Source organism: Grus americana, chromosome 21 (assembly GCF_028858705.1).
Source record: "Grus americana isolate bGruAme1 chromosome 21, bGruAme1.mat, whole genome shotgun sequence".
Lineage (NCBI taxonomy): Eukaryota > Metazoa > Chordata > Aves > Gruiformes > Gruidae > Grus > Grus americana.
Genome location: NC_072872.1, coordinates 7,608,013 through 7,629,051, shown reverse-complemented (window position 1 = coordinate 7,629,051; position 21,039 = coordinate 7,608,013). Strand labels below are relative to the sequence as shown.

Genomic DNA, 21,039 nt, shown 5'->3' with positions numbered 1-21,039 from the left:
ATGGCAGAAGAGCTGTATTTAGGCATCATGTTTTTGTCACTGTACTGTTTACAAGAACTGTTTTAAAACCATGGAGGATATATATAAAATATAACTTCTTGTTCCAAAGTCTCCTTTCTCTCCTTTTTAGTTAGGTTTGTGCTCATCATGCCAGCTTAGCGTTTATGCATTCATCCAGTAGATGGCAATAGCGATGCAGACAGACCACTGCATTAGCAATATTCTTACCCCTAGACTCCGCAATGTGTGTGCAAACGGTACTATTGATTCTGCTTGAAGTGTCCCATTTCCCACTGCATAGTTCTAACATCTTTACAGGCAGCAACAGATATACAAGTGAAAGCACAAGAGAACTTAAGGGAGGAGATTTTGGTGGAGGTGAAGGAAGAAACAGAAGGTAACATTCAGGTGATCTAGTTTCTAATCCATGTTCAACCATAAAAGTTCTTAATAACAGCACACGAAAAATTTAACATGCCTCAGGCTTTAGCTCAACAAAATAATTCCACTTCTACAAGTGACACAGTAATAGATCCATTAACATCACAGTGGTAGCTTGGATCAGAAAATACTATGATATTGATAGCATATTACTCAGTTGTTGCAGTCTAAGGCTAAGTAAAGAGGTGCTTGGTCAGTCTCCCCTTTAACACTGGTTATTTCTGTAAGGGCACTATGACTTGCTCACAGATTCTCTAGAGCGCTTTACATTGTCTTGAGTAATATAGTAGTCTTTACAACCTCAGGAAAAAGGCAGTCTGAGTTGAATTTTTGCTCATTAGAAAGATTTAATCCATCAAACCTGCTATTTGTTACTTTCCTTTTCAAGCTTTAGGGTGAAGGTCTATTGATTTTAAGTTACAGAAATGAAAATCTGAGATGCAGATTTCTACTGTAAAGCTAACATATGGCTATATCTACATGTGTAATACACTGGGGTTTTTTCTCCAGTACAGAAAACACACTGGTTCTGCAAGATAGTTCAATCAGTACCTTTTACCCTGTTTTCACTAGTTAACTTTTACAGAAGAAACAGAGCTAGCATATCAATTGACTATCCAAGCAACTCTCCCCTTTTTATTACAGTCACATGACTTCAATAGCACAGAGCAAAGAAAGGTGAGGCCAAACTGCAATATTCCTACTGACAACGGAGAACGACCAACAAATCAGACCTCCGTCTTCAGTACCGTTATGGTTCCCATTGCCATTTCTGACAGTTTCACAACATTCCACGCATTTATCCTCCACTAAGACAAAGACAGGTAGTTATTAGTATTTCCTGATTCTAAAACAAAATCACTACCCAAGGTCAAAGTATGTGTGAATTGGAGACAAACTGAAGACATCTCTGCTCTCTTGCAGGTGTCAAATTCAATAGTATTTAGGCTCCTGGCTTCCAACGCATTTCAGTGGTTACATCCGTGCCTAAATAGGAGTTAGGAGACTAAACACCTTTAGGCATCTTGGCACAGAGCCTCCAAGACCTACATTGCAATACCTTTCACTAAAAAACAGGCAAACAAATATCCTGACCTAACAAAACCAAGAAAGAAATTAATCTAGAAAGCTTGGCAGTTTTTCATTGCCTGATGAATCTATTTGGGCTAAATGGCAAGGCTTAAAAAGTTTATTTGATACAAACTAATATCCTTAAGAAAACAAATATACATTCCTCAAAGACAGGAAAAAGAAATATATGAATCACATCAACTAAAAGACAAGATGCCAATGTTCAGCACAGTCAAAATGAAATGCAAGATCCTCATACACTGCTTGGTCCAGACTTACTACTGAGCTATGCCTTGTATCATCATTTATCCTACAGAAGGATCGGAAATAGATATAAGCCAGAATAATAGTATTGTAAGGCCACTCTGAACAGGTAAAGGAAGAAAACAGCTGAGAAAGAATCTAGCTTGTGAAGCGTTTGCATTAGTCTGAACACAAGCTAGAGGCTGAGAGATTTATGTTGCTTTTGTATCATGAGAGCACAGGTCAAGATCATTAAACTGGACTGAAATATTCCAGATTTATTCTATTGCAATCGTAAAATGCTTAGTCAGATGAGTTTTAACTGGTTCATCATGAACGCTAGCAGCCTCAAAAAAGATTTTCATTCGGTGCAGTACATCAGAGTACTTTTGAACCCTATTGGACTCTTGCATTTTAAATGTTTCAGATACATCTAGATTAATTTTTGCACAAATTATCTGAAATTAAATTAGTTGCTTTACATACCTTTGAATATCTCAAAACAACAACAAAATCACCCAAGTATTACAATCAATCCAAATCTTCCATTTAGTTATTTTTCATTAATGCTTTCATTAATTTCAACTATTAGTTCCCCTCAGTCTTCTCATGCTAGTTTCCTAGGATTTGATTGCTCAATTGTTTTGTTCATATATCTTAAGCTATCCTTTTCATGTGCACGTCAGCATCAATTCAGGTCCTTTAATAATGACAATGCTTAATACAATAAGTAAAAAAAGCCAGTAACTATTACACACAAAACCACGCCAAGTACTTTCAAAATTTGTCATAAATTCAGATTAACATTCCTCAATCAGCTGTAAAATAAGAATTAAGTTGTATGCATTGCTGTAAGATTTTTTTTTTAATCCAATGATTATATGGAAATACAACCCATATCAGGGATGCTTACAAGGAATCACTCATTGCAAATAAGCGATGAAGTGCAACTAAGCATTGCCTTAACACGTCAACATCTATATTACTCAACTTCAAATGATTTTATAAATCTCAGGTTTTGGGAGATACATTTAACCAAATATTAAGTTCTAGTGAGTTTTATAACTTTTTTTTTTAAGGTGAAGATTGCTGAAATAATCTGCAAGAGAAACTCTAATGAGCCATCACAAAAATGGTTGTTCAAGTTCCTGCTAAGCTTTTTTTTTGCAGCTGGAAACATACTTTAAGGCCCTGTAGCCTGGGCTCAAGTGGTTCAATCCGAGCTGTCTGCTCAACCCTTTTCTGTGGGGAGGTGGGAGAGGAGCACGGACTGCATACCAAGCCAAATGCCTTCCTGGTACCTTCTGCCATATATGATTCACAAATATCAGATATGTGTAATGTATCTATGGGACATGCATGTATCTAATGTAACAAATGTATGGATAAAATTAAGAACGCCGCTGCCCTCTAGTGTTAAATTACAGACAAATATTACTTTCTCTAACACAAAATGACCCAAGGACCAGAAGTTGCTCTAGTCATCAAATAATGCAAGACACTTTCTCCTTTACAATACACTGGGTTACACAAACAGCACAATATCTTACAATTTTGTAATCTCTTAAATGGGAGATAAAACAGGTCAAAGACTGAACTCTTTCAAGCAATTTTTCTTCAAAGACTTCAACGGTATTAAAGAACACTTCATGAGCATGGACAACAGGAAACAGCCTTTTTCAAACTGAAAATTGATTCAGTTTCACTGTTTCATCAGTCCTCAGATCTGCTCCAGACCACTACCACCTGAGATGAAAGTACACCAGTTTGTGATGTCTCAGGCACCTAAACATTTGACTGCCTATTTACACATGTATTCCTGCAAATAGAACAAATTTTTGTTTTAAAAAATGAAAGTTTAGGTTGCACATTATTTGTATTTCAGCACTAATAAAGACTCAAACATGGCTAGGAAGTGTCTGTAGTGCAGGAATAGCAGTTCCCACTTATAATCAAAATAAGAGACAACAGAAGGACAAAGTGAAGTTACAAAACCAGTCAAACAAGAAGTCAGTAACAGAATCAGAACTAGAATCTGGGTCTGCTGAGCAGTCCAGTATAATATCCTTAGATTCATGTCTTTATTACAACAGTCCATAGGCTCATGAACACTTTAAATTAGTATATGCTGACATTGCCAAACAATAGTGCATTCTGCAAGCCTCACTTGTCCATTTCTGCCTCTGCAGCAAAAAGAGGACAAACAGCAGCTTGCAACGTTCATTACACTATGGCCTCACTTTCCATCCAGGAAGGAAAAAAGGTGTTGAAAGCATAATTCTTTAAGTTGAGACTATGTAAAAACTTCAGGATTTGGTGTCAGAATTTTATAGTATCCACTGTCTACATAGTACCAAATCAAGGCAAGTGACATGTTTAAGTCTAAACACTTGGGATAAACAGTGTGTCTTTTCAGATTTGATTCAAACTGCATCAAGGAAACCACCCTGAACCAGTATCCATTCTTCAGTCACTCACTAATACACACAGAACTAGTAGAACCATGGTATCAGTTCACATTTTGTTTTTAACTGATGGGCAGTTTCACAGATCTCTAGCTTTAATTCAAGTTCCTTTCAGACAGCTGATGCCAATTCACATAATATCACTTTTGTGTCTGTTCTTCAGCTAAACTTGTATCAGAATGGTTTGGGTTGGAAGGGACCCTCAAAGATCACCTAGCCCAAGACCCTGCCATGACAGAAGCGCTGCTCATGTAGACAGGCAGCATGTTAGAGCCACATGCTGAAGGCCATCTTAAGTACTTCTCCAGGCTAATCTGATGTACTATATATCTAAGCAAACAGGATTTTGCATGTCTATGCACAACACTCTTTCATCAGATTACAAGGGAAAAGTGAGTCTAGACATGCCAGAACATATTTGAAAAAATAGAGAATTACCAAATTTGCCATATATCTCCTTGATTTTGGACTTTCCCAATGCTCCTGTAATAATGCTGAATCACATTATTCAGCAAAATTATGTAAAAGTTAATTGCATTCCATGCAGATTTCCTTCTTACATAGCAATCTTATTCCTCATCTATATACAGCCTACACAGAAATGCAGAGTTTTTATTCCAAAAAAAGCAACAAGTTTCGAAAACTTTGTCTCAACTGATGAAACAAATCAGAAGACCACAGAAGAATACCAAGAGTTTCAAGTCATCTAAAATTAATAAGTATGGTATAGAAGTAGATTAATAAGTATGGTATAGAAGTAGATTAATAAGTATGGTATAGAAGTAGATTGTAGGTAGCTATGACACTATGGAACCAAATGATCGACTGAGGAGCATTTACTTAACTGCATGGATTTATTCCAACTAGTGAGTTAACTCTCTAGCTCCATCCTTTCCTAAGTTTTCTTGCAGATATATTCACCCAAATGAGAAAGCTGAAGTATTACATTTGACAGCATAGGCCTGGTAAAGCTGAAATGTCATATTTGAAAGCACAGGCTACTCAAGACAAAAGCTCAACAGTACTGTGATCATTTCTGTGTAGATTGCTTAGCACTTATTACAATACAAAGGCAAACAAAGATAAGAGCTGTCACTACACAGCATTTAAACTGAGTCATAAAGAGTTAATTAGGGAATTAAGAACAAACTCAAGTGGGTGTTCTGAACAAGTCTGCAAAGGGATTCCTGAGCTGCAGACCAGCTTTTGTTTAGGTTCAGACCCACTTGCACTGGAATGCTGGAAGTGCTGCGCAGGCACAATGAAGACTTTCTCTCCCTCCAGCTATTTCTGCCATTTCTTTGCACTTTGTCCTACGTAGTACTGATAGAGCTTTATGTACAGAAAGAAGTACATAATGGACAATTCTTGTTCAGGAGGCAACAAATTACAATTCTTCCTACAACAAAAAATTAGTTCCTTAAAAGTCAGGTTATGTTCCAGTTATTGCTGTATCATATACCATCTTACTTCTGTAATGCCAGAAAACACACAAATGGTGTGATAAACCTATTTCACCTCTAAATTTCTGCACTTTTTTTTTCAACCCCCCTGCAAACCAATCTATAAGAAAAAGCTAGAAAAAAATTATCAGTGTTGGTGCAATTTGCAAGTTAGAGGCAGGAAACAATTTTTGTAAATATTTCTCTTTTTCTATTGACACACTATAATAGTAGTAGTGGGGCAACCTTCCCCAGAGCATATGAGCACGCATATCTTCACATGCTGAAGTACCACGAGATGTGAATCGAACAGCTTGTAGAGTTCAGGACAGGAGAGCTCAAGAGTTGTGCAAAGCCAAGAGAGGACAGTGGAATGCTCAGGATCCCACTACAGGCCTTCAGTATTCAACATTCATCAGCTAAGAATAATACTTCCTAGGAAAGGCCCCAGTTTAGCAAAGTACTTCAGCACATGCTTCATTCCATTGCTAGTGATCATGACACTCAATGCAAGCTTCATTTAAATGCTCAGGCATTTGCCTAAGCTGCAACAGTACACTAATAAAGCCTCAACAGACTTTTGAAAGAATCAAAAAATCCTGCAACATTGCTGAAAAAATGTGTATGCATTTAACACATGCATAATAGTAAAACTGTAGTTACTGTTTGCAGGAAGTTGAAAATTTGTTTATTTCCTTTAGATTACTTTTCAATTAAGAATATGCTTTATGGTTATTTTCTAAAAATAAGAAAGCAGTCATTAGAATAATTTATTTGTGAACAGATGCTCCACTTACCTGCATAAAATCAAGAATAAATATAGAATATTTAAGTACTTACTGCATATAGCGAACCCAAGAAGCACATTTAAACAATGATCAAACATGATGACTACCTCTACTAGGAAGAACACTAGTATCACTAAATATATGATAAGATAAAGATAAGAACTAGTGTAATGACAGTTAATAATGGATTATATTTTCACTGACAAGCTATTTTTAATACTGCTACAATACAAACATAATCAGCCCCATAAACGCTAGTAAAAAATATACATAAGCCCAAATTGTAAGCCAGTAGAAAACTAAATTGATCTCACAATTGTTGGAAATTTGGCCAAAATGATGAAATTAGTTCCTGTGATGAAATTAGTTCCTATCTCCTGTGAGAGCCAAGCCAAAACTTTTAGTGTTGTCTGCTTCATGACCATACACAGTAAATAAGAATGTATTTCAAGCAAATGAGTCCTGTATGGAATACATGAAGTTCCAATTAAAATCTTGGGCTAAATCAACTTTTTTATTTTAAATGAAACAAACCAGCTCTTCCTCCTCAAGATCTCTCCTGTACAAATTCATCTGCCACAGACATCAGTTACACAATTCTCTTCCTCCTACCCAATCTCCAGTCAACACCCAATGTGCAAAATCACATCTGTAATCTCGAGCTTCCTAACAGAAGAGCTCATTTTCCTCTGCACACGCTGTCAACACTCAAAAAAGAGCAACAGCTAACAATAGTTATTCTTTGAGCTCTGTATCTCAGCTCAATTCAGACAACTTCATGGCACAAAGCCACCACCTGAGGCAGTATAAATCCCACTCCCATCAACTTCAAGAAAGATTTTCCAGAAGCACTTGAAAGAATCAAGGAAAAAAGTTGCAATTGGCTTTGACAGTCTCATCCTATGACACTAATTTACAGTTTTTAAATATGGCCCAAAATGTTTTGCTCTGAAGAAGAGGTTGGGTTTTCCTTGCTGCTCTTATGGCCTTCATAGATGCATTCTACCACAGTGATTCCTTCTGGTTTTCACAGCATTTAGTGTTCCCTTCTGGAATATAACTGGTAAAGATTAAGAATAAAATATTTTAGAGCGCTTGGTGCTGCTGAATAAAGGAGCCTGGTTGAAAGCCAAATAATAGTTGATAGGCAACTGCACTAGAATCACCCACAAAAAGGATAATGCTAAGTTACAGGGCTACCACTGTTTGTTTCTTTTAGTATGAATTGCTTTGACAAGAAGAATTATTTTTTGTGTCTCAAAGATTCAGCATACCTCACTGCCTTAAGAGAAATTTGGCAGACACAAACATTTGCTCTAGCAAAGCCACATAGATGAAATTCTGTAATTCTTATAAATTGTCCTTTCTCCTACAATCTTCTTCCCTCAAATCCACTGTTCTTAAGAACATGATTTAAATCTAAATACTTTCCTATTTTAGGATCAATCACCAGCACAAGATGCTTCAAAGATCTATGGAAATAAAACTTGCAATGCCAGATATGAAAATAGGTATTCTCTTTTCTCCTGCTAGACATAATTCTGATCTCTACTAGTTCCTGAATTAAACCCTAGAAACAAGGGTTAACGGGGATATGATTGATACCATTTAATAAATGGCAGATCTCATTTCTACCTATATTCAAAAGCCAGTTCATGCTGGCCATCTTCTGACTACCTGTCCTGCAAAGAAGTGATACACATTCCTTTTAAATTCCAGTGCTTATCTCTTAAACCACCAAGGCTTTAAGATTCTATTCCTCTTTCTCATCTGTGTTTACCTGTCTCATCAGCTTCATTTTTACATGCATTGTTTCCAATCTACATTAATTGCCAAAAGGAGACTACAAGCCCCAAACTACTATCCACTGAAGATATTCCAGCTAATTAATTCATCTCAGAAAAACATCTCTGCTAACCACCATTGGGAGGCAGCTAAAAATGCAATGGGCAGATTTGCATTCTTTCAGAAAGGTGTTAACTTTTATTAGCCACATTTGCAAACTAAAACCAGATACCCATTACCTGTTGGGGACAAGAAGGGATAAGAATAAGCAAACAGCCTAATATTGGGTTCCCACTGCATTTGGACATGAAAATCTAAAAGCAGGAGCACAGTTTCTGTGTACAGCTGCTTGGTTTTATACTTGAAAACCTGCTTATGTTAAAAATACATTACTTTTCGAACACACAGACCTTACATTCCCACGGATACAATGAAAGGCACACAGCCAGGAACGTGGATGCATCTTTTGGTTTCTGTAAAGGCACCATTATGATTCTTTGTTAACAAATCATGGATAACATGCACATCATCTGTGGTTTCAGAAGCAGACAGGCATGTATCTCCAAATATGCTTATTGATCTTTGAAGACATTTTAAACTTCATATATTTAGCAAACCAAGAACTGAAACATTCCCTGCCATTAGAGATTCAGTTGAAGATCAGAAGGGATCGTAGGCATTTTATGGGAAATGTGCATACACCACTTAAGCCGCATGTCAGACAATGATTCAGAGCCAGTTTGTTACTGATGCAAACTTGTGCTGTTTGAAGGTCTGGTAAATAAGAGCACTTACATAGTCCTTCCAACCTGCCATGTCCCCAGTTTTTTTGCTATATCATTATTATTTACAGCCACAGAAGACAACACATCAAGATTGTAACCACCACATCAGGCAAGGGTACTATTTGTATTTTTCCTTAACTTGGGAGTAGAAGTCAGTTTCCCATCTATTTAAGCACATCTCAGAAACACTCCAATCATTTATTCAAGTATAAATGTTACCAGTTACATGAAGAAACTACGCTGTTTAGCATGTCTTAGGAAACACTTATAACATTAGTGTCAATCTTATGATGCAGCAAAAGGGTTCATAATTCATACTGTACTTAACGAACAGTGAAAAAGCAAGTAGTTCCTTCACGCTAACCAGTTTATAAAACATATACACAAATTTCACCATTAAAATCACCAAGAAACTAACTGGTTTTAATGGAGAAGAGTTTAGGGGTCAGGGGATTAGTCTAGGTGCCAGTTTAAAACAGTGAGCCAAAAGGCTCAGTTTTAATCATATCTTCCTGTATGTTAGAGGGTTTGCTACTAGTAGGTGAACACACCACCGTGCTGACAAAAAAATAAAAGCAGTTTGAACTTTCCTAAGACTGCAAGTGTAAAGATCATCATGCAAAACCACCAGTCTAAGAAAATGTGAGGAGAAATTTTAGCGATTCTACACATGAAAGTCTCTTCCCATGACTCAAACTTCACAGACTGTATGTACAAGCAAGGCCATAAGAAAGATTGATTCAGCGATATCCTTATGGTATAAGGCAATATTCTATATTTAAACTTGCTACAATTTTTGCCTTCCAATACCATCTCATTTAATTCCCAGTCTATATCAGGTGTTTACAGCCTCATATACACCACCAACTACCAGAACAGGTCAAGCACAGGCCAGAGTAGTGACACTTTATTTATTGTTTTTGGGTTTGGGGTTTTTTTGTTGTTTGGGTTTTTGTAGGGGTGGGGGATGTTTGTTTCTTTGTGGGTTTTTGTTTGGGTTTTTTGGTTTGGTTTTCTTGGGTTTTTAAAATACATTTCACCTACTAGTGAAATGTAGTCATCATACCAACTACACAGAAAAAAGGAACTGAGGAACATACAAGCACAATTCCCTCAAACAAATTTAAGGAAAACTAGAAGTTCCATATGAAATCTCAAGATAATAAGTAAATTGGGAGAAAAAGAAAGTATTCTTCATCCCAAACTATTTGATGAAAGGACAGTAACCTTCCACCTACCTATTGTGATGATGTTTGCAGAGAGGAAGTGGAAACAGTTTCCATCATGGGGCACGAGTTCTTCTCTTTGTGTCAAATCCCCTACTACAGGTTTTGGAGAAGTCAGAGCCATCTCAAGCTTTCAGAGCACAATGCTGTTTGCTCCAAGTCAAAGTATTTCAGAATAGGTATCTGCAGAAAGATTCAGTCAAGTAATAAGAGTATCTGAGAAAAACCAAGAATTTCAGGGCGTTGCTGGCTTACTTCAGAAGTCACAGTGCTTGCCTTCTCTGGACCTCCACATTCGGGACACTGTCCTGGTTCAATCCTGCTGACACAAATTCCATGCATTGAAAAATAGAATTTATATTATCAGTGTGGAGAAAGAACTACCACTGAGCTCAGTCTTGATAGAATGGATGTGATGGCCCTTCCCAGGAGCAAAATAGTTACAAGTCTTCGGTGTATCTTCCCAGGGTCTCTTGCATGTTGCAAACCTGGAGAAGACAATTTTTTTTTAAATATTGGAAATTGCTTTAACTGTTTATTATACAATATTTACTACAGGAACATAGCTAAATGACATACAATGCACTGAGCTCAGCAGTTGCTTATACCCAGGTATCTCCTCACATAACAGAAGGCACCAACTCCCTTCCCTCACACCAGTATTTTCTATAATCATAGAAAACTACGCTTTTGCCAGCAGCAACTTCTCCAGAAGCCAAACTACTCATGCTGGGTTTAATTTTATTTATACACACACATACATATATAGAAACACATACATTCACTTATTACATAGAATGATTAAGTGTATCAGCTATAATCCCAAAGGACAGTGTTTAGAACTATCTGTTGTGATGTTAGCTTGTTCATTCAGTTCTGTGTCTTACCCTTAAAGCTCTTTTCTCCTCTTACATGCCATCAGCTGTCTCCATACTGTATCTCTTCATCATTGCCTGGCATTCTCCTTCCCTTTTCTTACCTATCTCCTGCCCACTGGCTACAGAAGACTCACCTTTCCAAAACTTTCAGATGGATACCTTCCTCAGAGAAAGGAGGTCAAAGGCTGACTCCAAAACAGCAGTCACACAAGACAGAAACCTGGGATCCTAACTTGTGCTGGTAACTGTTGGAATCTATGGGAGTCTCCTTCAGTTTGTAATTACAAGTTGAGCTCTGAAACATTGCCCTAACATGTTTTGTTGTGAAAGCACAGATCCAGTTTGACGTTATTTTAAAAGAGAGAGGGCAATGAGGCATCATTATTAATTTGCAGTGAGTAGAAATGGGGGGGGGGGTGAGACATTTGTAGCAAAAAGTGACTAAGATGTCCATGTTACAGCATCTGTCAGTTTGAAGTTGTGCCTCTCCTTGCCTTTGGTCCCTCATTCAGCTTCCTTGGGAAGTCATTTCCTCTCTACAACTACCTTTCCACCAAGCCCCACCTTCTCCATTCGCTATCTTGTCAAAATCTCCTCTGTTGACAAGAAGCATGTCAGTCAATGAAGTAATACCCATACATGGAGCCAAATGCATAGCAACTTCATATATGGGACAGTAGTGCTTAGCAACATTAATCCTGTGGAAATTCAGTATCATTAAAATAACTTGTTTCCACATTTAAACAGGAAATATCAGTGGGTGAAATTCATTTGGCAAAGAATATGTTTATTACAAAGCACAGAGTCACCAAAACCAAAATTATAAACTTAAGACAGATTTTACAAACTGACTGTATTGAAAGGGGAGGAAGGTAATAGGTTATCAGACATCATCCTTGTCCCTCCCTCAAATATACATCCTTGTACATGCTGTCATCTGTCTCTGTAATTGTATCCCTGCAGCACTGACATATACATAATTATTTAAAAGGATACAGAACATTCCGCTTTAGACTGAACAAAAACAATTCATACATTTCCATGTATTCATTTTGTGCATCCCAAAATACATGTGGTTTTTTTCCTTTAAGTTAATCCTCAAATTAATACCAAAAATATTTGCATACACACACAGAGCTGGCTTGCCAAGGCTCATTCTAAGCTCTTCTATCTTGTATATCTTGTACATCTTGTACATACTTTTCACTAGATCCTTTACTGAGGCACACTTGCGATTTTGAAGTCCAACTGCAACTCTTCGGCTTATTGGATTACTTGCTCCTATGCATAAGCTATATCTTCTATGACACTAGAAAAAAGGTAAGCGTTCATAACTCTGTCTCGGCAAGATACACCATTTTAACACTGGAGGCCCACCTCTTGCTGCAGTTCATTTGGGGATGTTCTGATGAAACAAACTTATTTCAGCTCTTATTGATCTGGTAAAAAGAAGTTATTACTGCTACTACATCTTCAGTATTCTACCATGACTATAATATAAATGGTATAGCAGTCTGCTGAACTAATACTATGCATATCAAGGAGGAGTGGGAACAAGGTACTTGAAGCAAGTAGGTGGTGTGAAACACAGTAGATACTGGACTCAACTCTGCAGCAAGCCTGAGTTATCCACCAGTAGAATTTGGGGGCAGATAGCAATGGTTTGCTGCAACTCACTGTATGTTTAACAAGCACCTAATAAAAGACAACACCAGTTCACAACTGTAGTCTGCTACCACAACCACCCTGTAAAAGCATGTTGATAGGCCTATTGCTCTCAGTCATTTTCAGATGTAGCTGCCTACATGACAACGCTTGGTTTCCTGGTTACCACTAACTGCTGTCTTACCAGAATTATGGAGTTTGCAATCTAAACCCCACACCCTGAGTTAATTTCTCTGTTCCATATAAGGTGACAATAGGAGAAACTCACCCTACAGCTACTGGTCAACTTCTGTCTCACAAGCAGTCAGCTAAATGCTGCTCTAAAGAAGGTTAACAGTGCCAAAACTCTTTTGAGTATATCAAGTCTATCACCCTTTCTAGATACCACTGTGGTTTCACTGGCTGTTCTAAAAATCAAGGACAAAGGAAACCCTGCAACTTTTTACCTGTATCCAATCCAATCCCTACACACATCTTACACCACAAACAACAGAAAATATCACCACGTAGTCATGGTGCTTTGCTGTCTCCTCTCTTCTCCCACCCAGCTTTCAAACATGGAATTTTTGGACAACTCTAGAATCCAAAGCAAATATTGAAGAGTTAGCCAAAGAGAAAAAAAAAAAAAAGCTTTTTTTTGTGTCTGCCTTTCAGTGTGAAAGCTATGGGGTAAAGTAGCTTCTGAAATTCAAGTATGCCTGTTTCAACTGTGAGTGAATACATATATACATTTAAAAGTGGAAGAAAATCTTAAGCAACTTTTGTTTCTAATTTGTACCTGTTCTTCAAATAAGCATGTACCATGCCTACCCTGTTCCCTTTATTTTTTTAAAGGTATTAGAGTTCTCCCTTTCTGCTTGTATCTACTCACTATCTATAAAATCATACAGCTTAAACATAAGTTTCTCAGGAATAAGATAGTCTTGTTATCTTTATACACAGCACCTAGTACAGGTCTCCCTGAAACAACAGTAACATATTAAAAAATAGAACTCCAGCAAAGGAATTATCCTAGTCTTTACAGAGCAACAGCACTGTAGCAAGGTAAACCAAAGAAAAAACCTACACAGCCAGAAAACAGTCATTGCACACACTACTCAAACATGTCTATATGTCAGTGACTAGAAGATCTGCAAGATATTGCTGAAACTCAGTATCCAACTACGCAAACAATTTACCAAGGATCAGGCTCCTCACTTGAAGGGAAAGCCTGGTCTGCATTCAGTGTTGATCCTGCTTTGAGCAGAAGGTTGTGCCAAACGACCTACCTCCTGAGGTCCCATCAGACTTGAATTATTCTAGGAACTGAAATGAATTTATTACTTGAAGTAAAAATTGTACGATACTCATCAGAAGAATGAATGGCCCTATAACCCTGCAGGTCCTTTCATGGATTAAAATACAAGAGAAATATTTTGTTAATGGTAACATTCGCTTAAGACTAAACCTTTCTGTTATTACATTTGTTGTGGCTGCTATTTCCATACATTGTTTATACTTTGCATTTATGTAAACTTTTGCTGAAGACAGAAAATATGGTAAGACTGAGGAAAAGTCTTAAGATATGATCCTGCCCTGATCACTCCCCCCTGTAGCCTCTCCCTATACCTTCCAAAACCAGTTAGTTAACAGATCTTCCTCGTCTAACTTTCCCATCCTACTCAATAAGCATCTTCAAAATTTCCTGAGCATGACAAAAGATATAACGTCAAGAAATGTAGATTGAATACAAGGAAGAAATAGTTATAGTTAGATAAAAGCACATTTGTTCAGTATATTTGCTTTCACTGAACGTGCCACTGATTTACAGTGAATGAGAAAGGACTCCAGAACAGTTTTTTTTAGAACTTTACGACTGAAGCAAAACTAGACATTAGAAGGCATCTCAGGAGTTAAGTCAACTGTGTCCACTGAAAAAGCCACAACTGCACTCAACAGCATTTCTGGAGCTACTCTATTGCATGCTCAAAGCAAGTACTTCTACATTTGACAGGCACTGCCTTGCGGCAGGTGAGTTATCTGTCTGCTTTGGTCATCTGGGCAATATCCTCCTCCTAACCACAATTTTATAGCCACTAGCCACAAAGCACCATTTCTGGTACATGCACATTGAGTGTTCAACGCTGAGATTAATCCAGGAAGCCACAGCTCATAGGACAGATTAAACTGTTTTAAAATTCAGACAAGATCTACCCGTTTCCTTTTCAGAAAGTGGAACTGGTTGGTAGTAATATTTTGCCAGGCTTTCTTGCCTCTTTGCTTTAGGGGGTTTTTGAGAGGTCATTTCCTTTGTAGGAAGTTCAATCACTGTGACTCATTGTACACCAAAGAACATATCCATGAGAGCGAGGAAGACTGAATGGGCACAAATGTTCATGCTGGTATATAGTGACATCATTTCAGTGAAAGCAGTGATTGCAGAGCTTTACATTTACTTTACATTGTATGAGGATGTGGCTCACTGAATATTTTATTGTCTTGCATCATGTCAAATTCACATTCTTTTCCTTTTTTTTTTTTTTGATCTGAAAGTGAAGATATTGTGACTCAGCCAGTCTCTAAATGTGTCCTGCAAAAAGCCCAGGCCCCCTCCCCAAAACAGCAAGCTGCATGTCCCCATAAATCCTAGGCAGTCAATAGAAAAAACACATAATCCTTAAAAATACCGCAGGATTCAAATTGGTATCTCAGAACAAGATTCAGGGGCCAGACTGCCTATTAAAGTAAATGAAAGAAGCTCAGCTGGCTTTCCTGGAAAATTTCTTGTGAAGATTGTCTGATGAAGATCAGTTACATTCTCTGAAAATACTTCACCTCTGTTATACTAGGAAACACTCTGACCTCCGAGAACAGCACTGTTCATTGACAAAGGTCACAAAATAGCCAAGAGAGCAACTGTATCTGTTCAGACCACATGCGCAAGATTTAAACTTGCTGCTCAGGTTAAGGGCCCTCAGTATTGTGTGAAGTTCCATATTCCCTTAGAAAACAAAGGACTTAAAACCCTAGAGGCAAGATAGATATCACTTACAATAAAAAAAAAAGCTGTGCACACCATTAACAATCCTTTAGCCATTTTTATATCACTGTAGTATTTAAAGTTTAACCCCCAAAGACCTGCTTTTTTGTTCAGGGACGTATCATGTGGCACCCACCAGAACTTAAACAAGCTCTGATACCCTTCCAGAACAGATAAACTGACACTGTGGATGAAACACACAAAAACTAAGTCATCACTTAGACCTGAGTAGTTTGATCAGGAAGCAGATCAATAGGATAAAAGAGCAAAGCATTATCAAATGGGAGAAAAAAAAATACTTTAAAGCATTCAAATCTGAGACTTTGAATTTGCTTTTAAACTCTACTGTGGTTCACTATGACATGCTATTCATTTTAAAGAATGCAACTCCATTCACTGGGCAATTCCATTTGAGATAACTTGCACGCCCAGGCATGTTACTTCACATCCAAAGCAACTGCAAAATGAAAGAAGTCTGTTTCAGTACTATGGAACAAGGGGGTAAGCCCACACCCTAAGGTGTGATACAACATTCTTTTTCCAAAGGGACAGAGCACAGACAGAAAAAAACTAGCCTGTGATAGAGTTCTCTGGCAAACAGTTCAGTTAAAAAAAAAAATATACAAGGGGGAGCTGAGAAAAGGCAATCAAGAAAAGAGGACATCAGAATATCTCTCTGGCAGCCTTACACCTTACATTCACCTTACACCCAGAACAGTCATCTCACTTAAAAGGAACACAACATTTGTCAGCTTTTCCTCACCCATCCCTTGCAGCTTGAGCTAGAGCTGCACATGCAGGACATCTCTGCATTTTTGCTGAATGATATAACTGAATATTCCTTATGCAAGTAAGGAGGCTTATTATTTAATCGAAATATAAGTTATTTCAGGCCTATATTGACTGTGTCATATGACTTTACAAAACAAAACTTTAAATTTGCAACAATTTCTATATAAACAGGATAGACTTGTTTGTAATCCCCCTTCCTATTTATTCCAAGTTGCCAAAAACCCTCTCAGTTTCATAATTGTTATTTGTGGCTAGCCAGTTCCCAGACCTATCTGAAATGACAATGGAAACATGGCACACAGCAGCCTCTTGCTTCTCAAGAACATTTGCATTTCTTATTAGCAGGGGAGAACTGGAAATTTTTATTAGAAGAGCAAAGGGACCTAATTAAGCAAGGCTCTAAATCTCATCCAATACAGGTTACATACTACATACCATGAAAAACAAAAAGCCTCAGAGAAGGAATGGGGAGAGGAAGATCTTGTTAGGAGACAGACAGGAATTGACTACTGATGGAAAACTAAGCCTTTACTGCACGTGGGAATTTGTGAGTCATATTAAAGAGACACAGATTATAGGCTCCAATGCCATCTGTAATCAAGATATCTATAATACTAATGATGTGAATACTCTCAATTATGTTAGCAGTCTTGGACACTCTCCAGAACCTCAACTTTTTATTTTTTTTTCCCCCAACCTTATCTAAAGACACAGGAGGCCTATGACCTTTAATCAAGCTGCTTTAGTTCTGTACAGCAGTTTATTGCTGTATGATCAATCTCTTCGATGTTAAGGAATAACTTATGCTGGGGGAATTAAAAAGGAGGTGGCAACGCATGTTATTTTGCAAGTGAGTGGAAAATTATTAGCTTTTTCCTGAGGATGCCTAGTGGGACCAGATACAAAAATCTAAGCAGAGGAAGGAGTACAGTAGAGAGAATAGGAAATAAAATTAATATATCTTGTTAGTTAAATGGTGAGGTAAAATGGTAACAATTTAACTACTGCTAGTGAGATGAGGATATTACCATAAAGCAAAGATTTGGGGTTTTTTTTCCCCCCACCAGCCTTGTTCCAGCCACCTTTCAGCACATATTTATTGTGGTTTTCCACCACTTATATCATTACTAAGACAAAAAGTTCTATAGCAGAAATAGATATATAACCTCAAATTGGAACGTGAAAAGCCAATCAGGGTAAATGAAAACCTTTCAGATGCACAGACTACATCCACAGCACAGGTTTAACAACACTGATGACTACATTTTCCAGTATAAAATGGCCAAAACTCCCAGCAAGGGAAGGTACAGCATCTTTGATCTGTATTCCGATTTCACTTCTCTAACCTACTCTGGGTAACTGGAAAGGGATAAGACTTTAGCTGTGTTTGACACAACTGAAAGCCAATAAGCAGGCTTTATACCACTGGAGAATATCAAGCACATGCACACACACTAAGAAAAGAGCTAATTACACATAGCTTTAGGAGGAGAGTACACAAGAGTACACCCATTCAATGAAAACTGCAAGGATAGGACAATCTAGTATTTAAGTCCTGCAAATGCAAGTCAAGACTATTATCTTTAACTACACCATAGATCCCTCTTTATAACATTGTGCAAATACTCCACAAATCTACGCTACTACTGAACATTTGACTTTCCTGAAAGCTTTACACAAAGTAGAAGCCAGTCACGACATACTTCAAAATTAGATATAATAGAAGAACACGGAAATAATGAAATGACCTTCAGCAACAGGGAGAAAGGTATTGAGCAGAGAGCATGGAATAACAAATCCACGCACAAAACAGAGAACGACAGACTTTGGAAGGATTGTGAGGTTTCAAATCCACTACAAGACATCCTCTCCAACTCTCCTACAACTTAGATTACTTCAAAAGTTTCACACCATGGATTTAAATAAGTGTAGATGCCCAACTTCCCCTGCAATTTAAAGCAGTGTACATGCTCCTTCAAACATGATGATTAGATCTCAAATCTATTTGCTTTGTCCTTAGGGTCACATGCTGCTTTTTGTTAAAATTAGTAATATATTTAAGTACCTTCTATAAGAAAACAGTTGAGATGTGGAGCATTGAATTCTTTTGGTTTGCAATTCACACTCTATTTCCAATAAATACTCCTAGAAATGAGTTGATAATAAAAATATTGTTTTGCATGGACTCTCCTAATGCCATTGTCTATAAAGATCATCTTTCAGACATTCTTGAAAGCTTAGTAAGTCACCATCCTGGACCTAAAGACGATCAGGATTTGCATAGCTGGCAACATTTTAATTTACCACAGTAAGAAACCTAAATAGAATCAAAAGCATTGTCTCTCTTCAAGTGTGTCTGTCTTCACATCACTCTACTATAAGACAGAAACTGAGTGAAAGTGACTGCTTCATGTGTATACTGCAAAGCTTACACTTGACAACTTAGAGAAGGCTGTATTTTTTCTTCTCAAACATCCAAACTAATTTCTGAAATAATGAATCTCTTTCTCCATTAGCAGGAAGGGGTCTGGTAACCACTCAATCCATTCTAAATTTGTCAAAGAGAGGACAGCAACACGCAAACACTAACTAATGGACTTGCTACAAGGTTGTAAGTCTTCAGGGCCTAATCCAATAAATGTCAAAGTACAGCTCTGCTTCGTTCACCACCTTATCGTGGACTTAGTACTTTGTTCGTCAATAAATAACATTACTTCAACAGTCTCATTCAGAATCTGTCTAAACTCACAGAAGGGGAATAAAGAAGTGGGATAGGTCACTTCATACTGTACGAAACAAAAAACCCATTAAGCTTTTTAACAAAGGATGATCCAAAAATAAAATTGAAGACTGCAATATCCAAGGCATATAGCACAAAATCCACTAGGTGGCTTCTAAGTGTAAACAAAACCACCACACACAGACCCCAAATCCACACACCAGGGGCCAGCTCTAAGCAGACATTACAATTGGTAAACCCCATCTTTATCAAAGCCTCGCTCCTAAGCCAATGCAGTTTATGCAAGTCTTTCTGGCAATTTTAGCCATCTGACAATCTATCTTCAGCTCCACTCAAAGCCAGCTACCTCTGTACAATCCAGTGTGGTCACATCCTTGACATACCACATCAAGTGGAATATATTTCACTTAGTTCTTGCAGCAATCCCACTAAACAATACCAGCACATAACACATCCTAAAGTTCTCTGGTTTTCACTTTCTCCTCTGCAGGCTATATAGCTGCTGCTTCTAGGCACCTCAATTGCATGCTTCCGTTGTTTCCTCAGGCTTCATTCCTGGCCCTTTTTTTTTTTTTAATAAACAGAACACGAATTACATGTTTTCAGTTAAAGGCAGAGAAAACTTCTATGTTCCAGCATCTAAGGGCACTAGGAAATCTGGAATAACAAGCTGAGGGGGGGTATGGGATGTTGAAGGGGAGAAGAGGCAGGGAGGAGTTTCTTTTAAGCTATTTTATAGTAACTAGTCCTGCAAGGACAGCTATGAAGAGACATCCTCTTAACATCAGATTCAACACAAAAAGTGGTATTGCAAGTTTCTGCATAACGGCCTTTGGCAAACAACACCTGGAGGGGATGGGAACTACACAGTTTTTGCAGCACTTTCAATCTCTCCCAGGAATGGTAACATGTAAAGCTCCTTCACCTTCCTACCTGATTTCCCTCTTAATTTCTGAGGCAATCCAGAGCTCCCTGGCGACTATTAAGATGCCAGCAGATTCTCCAGGAGCCATTCCTTAATTATATGGAAACAAGTGAGGTTGTGAGAAACAACAGAGAAATGCAGGGCCACATCAGAAGCAGGTGTACAAAAATCAATCTCTCAAGCTGCATACTGCATTTCTGAAAGCCTCACTCAGCTAGTGCTTTCACATCCATGGATATGAGGAAATTGCACTTCTAAAATTATTTCAGTGCTTATTTTAACGTTTACCTCACGCTTGCTTGAAATTCAATCTCAAATGGATCAAACAGTGAGCTCATTAACAAGTGAGATCCAAAGGCCTGCAGGCTAGCTTCGAGCAGCTAGAGGCTTAGCAAAAAAAGTCTTACATAGCTCTTCTCATCAATAGAGCCCAATGCTTTTGACTCAGAGTGCATTTTATTGTGGCCATTTTGCACCTGAGGAAGTTGTTTGTGACATGTAGCCTGAAACAACATCTCCCCATCTAGAATCCCATCCTCTTAATTTTCTCATCTCTTAAGTGAACACTTCATGATTTTGGTTCAATTCCTATTTGAAAACCAAAGAATTTTTCAAGTGTGGACTCCAGCTACCACTGTTCCTTTGCTAATCATTATGCCTCCTGCAGAACAACAGAAACCAAGATTCTCAAAATACTGAAGCATTGGACCTGCTTGTTTTGATGTCTCTGCTCAAAATTTCTATCAATAATGCACGGACTCACATGCAGTCTGC

At 37.8% G+C, this 21,039-nt stretch overlaps 1 protein-coding gene across 8 annotated transcripts in view; it reads right to left on the bottom strand.

Moving 5' to 3' along the window:
- Positions 1 to 21,039, bottom strand: part of PLCH2 (phospholipase C eta 2) — a 116,392-nt gene that overhangs the window by 86,372 nt on the left and 8,981 nt on the right. For all 8 annotated transcript variants that reach the window (XM_054849976.1, XM_054849967.1, XM_054849972.1 and 5 more), the window contains exon 2: positions 10,259 to 10,734. In XM_054849976.1, coding sequence (XP_054705951.1) covers positions 10,259 to 10,370 — 112 coding nt within the window. In that variant the 5' untranslated portion in view covers positions 10,371 to 10,734. The remainder of the gene's footprint in view (positions 1 to 10,258; positions 10,735 to 21,039) is intronic.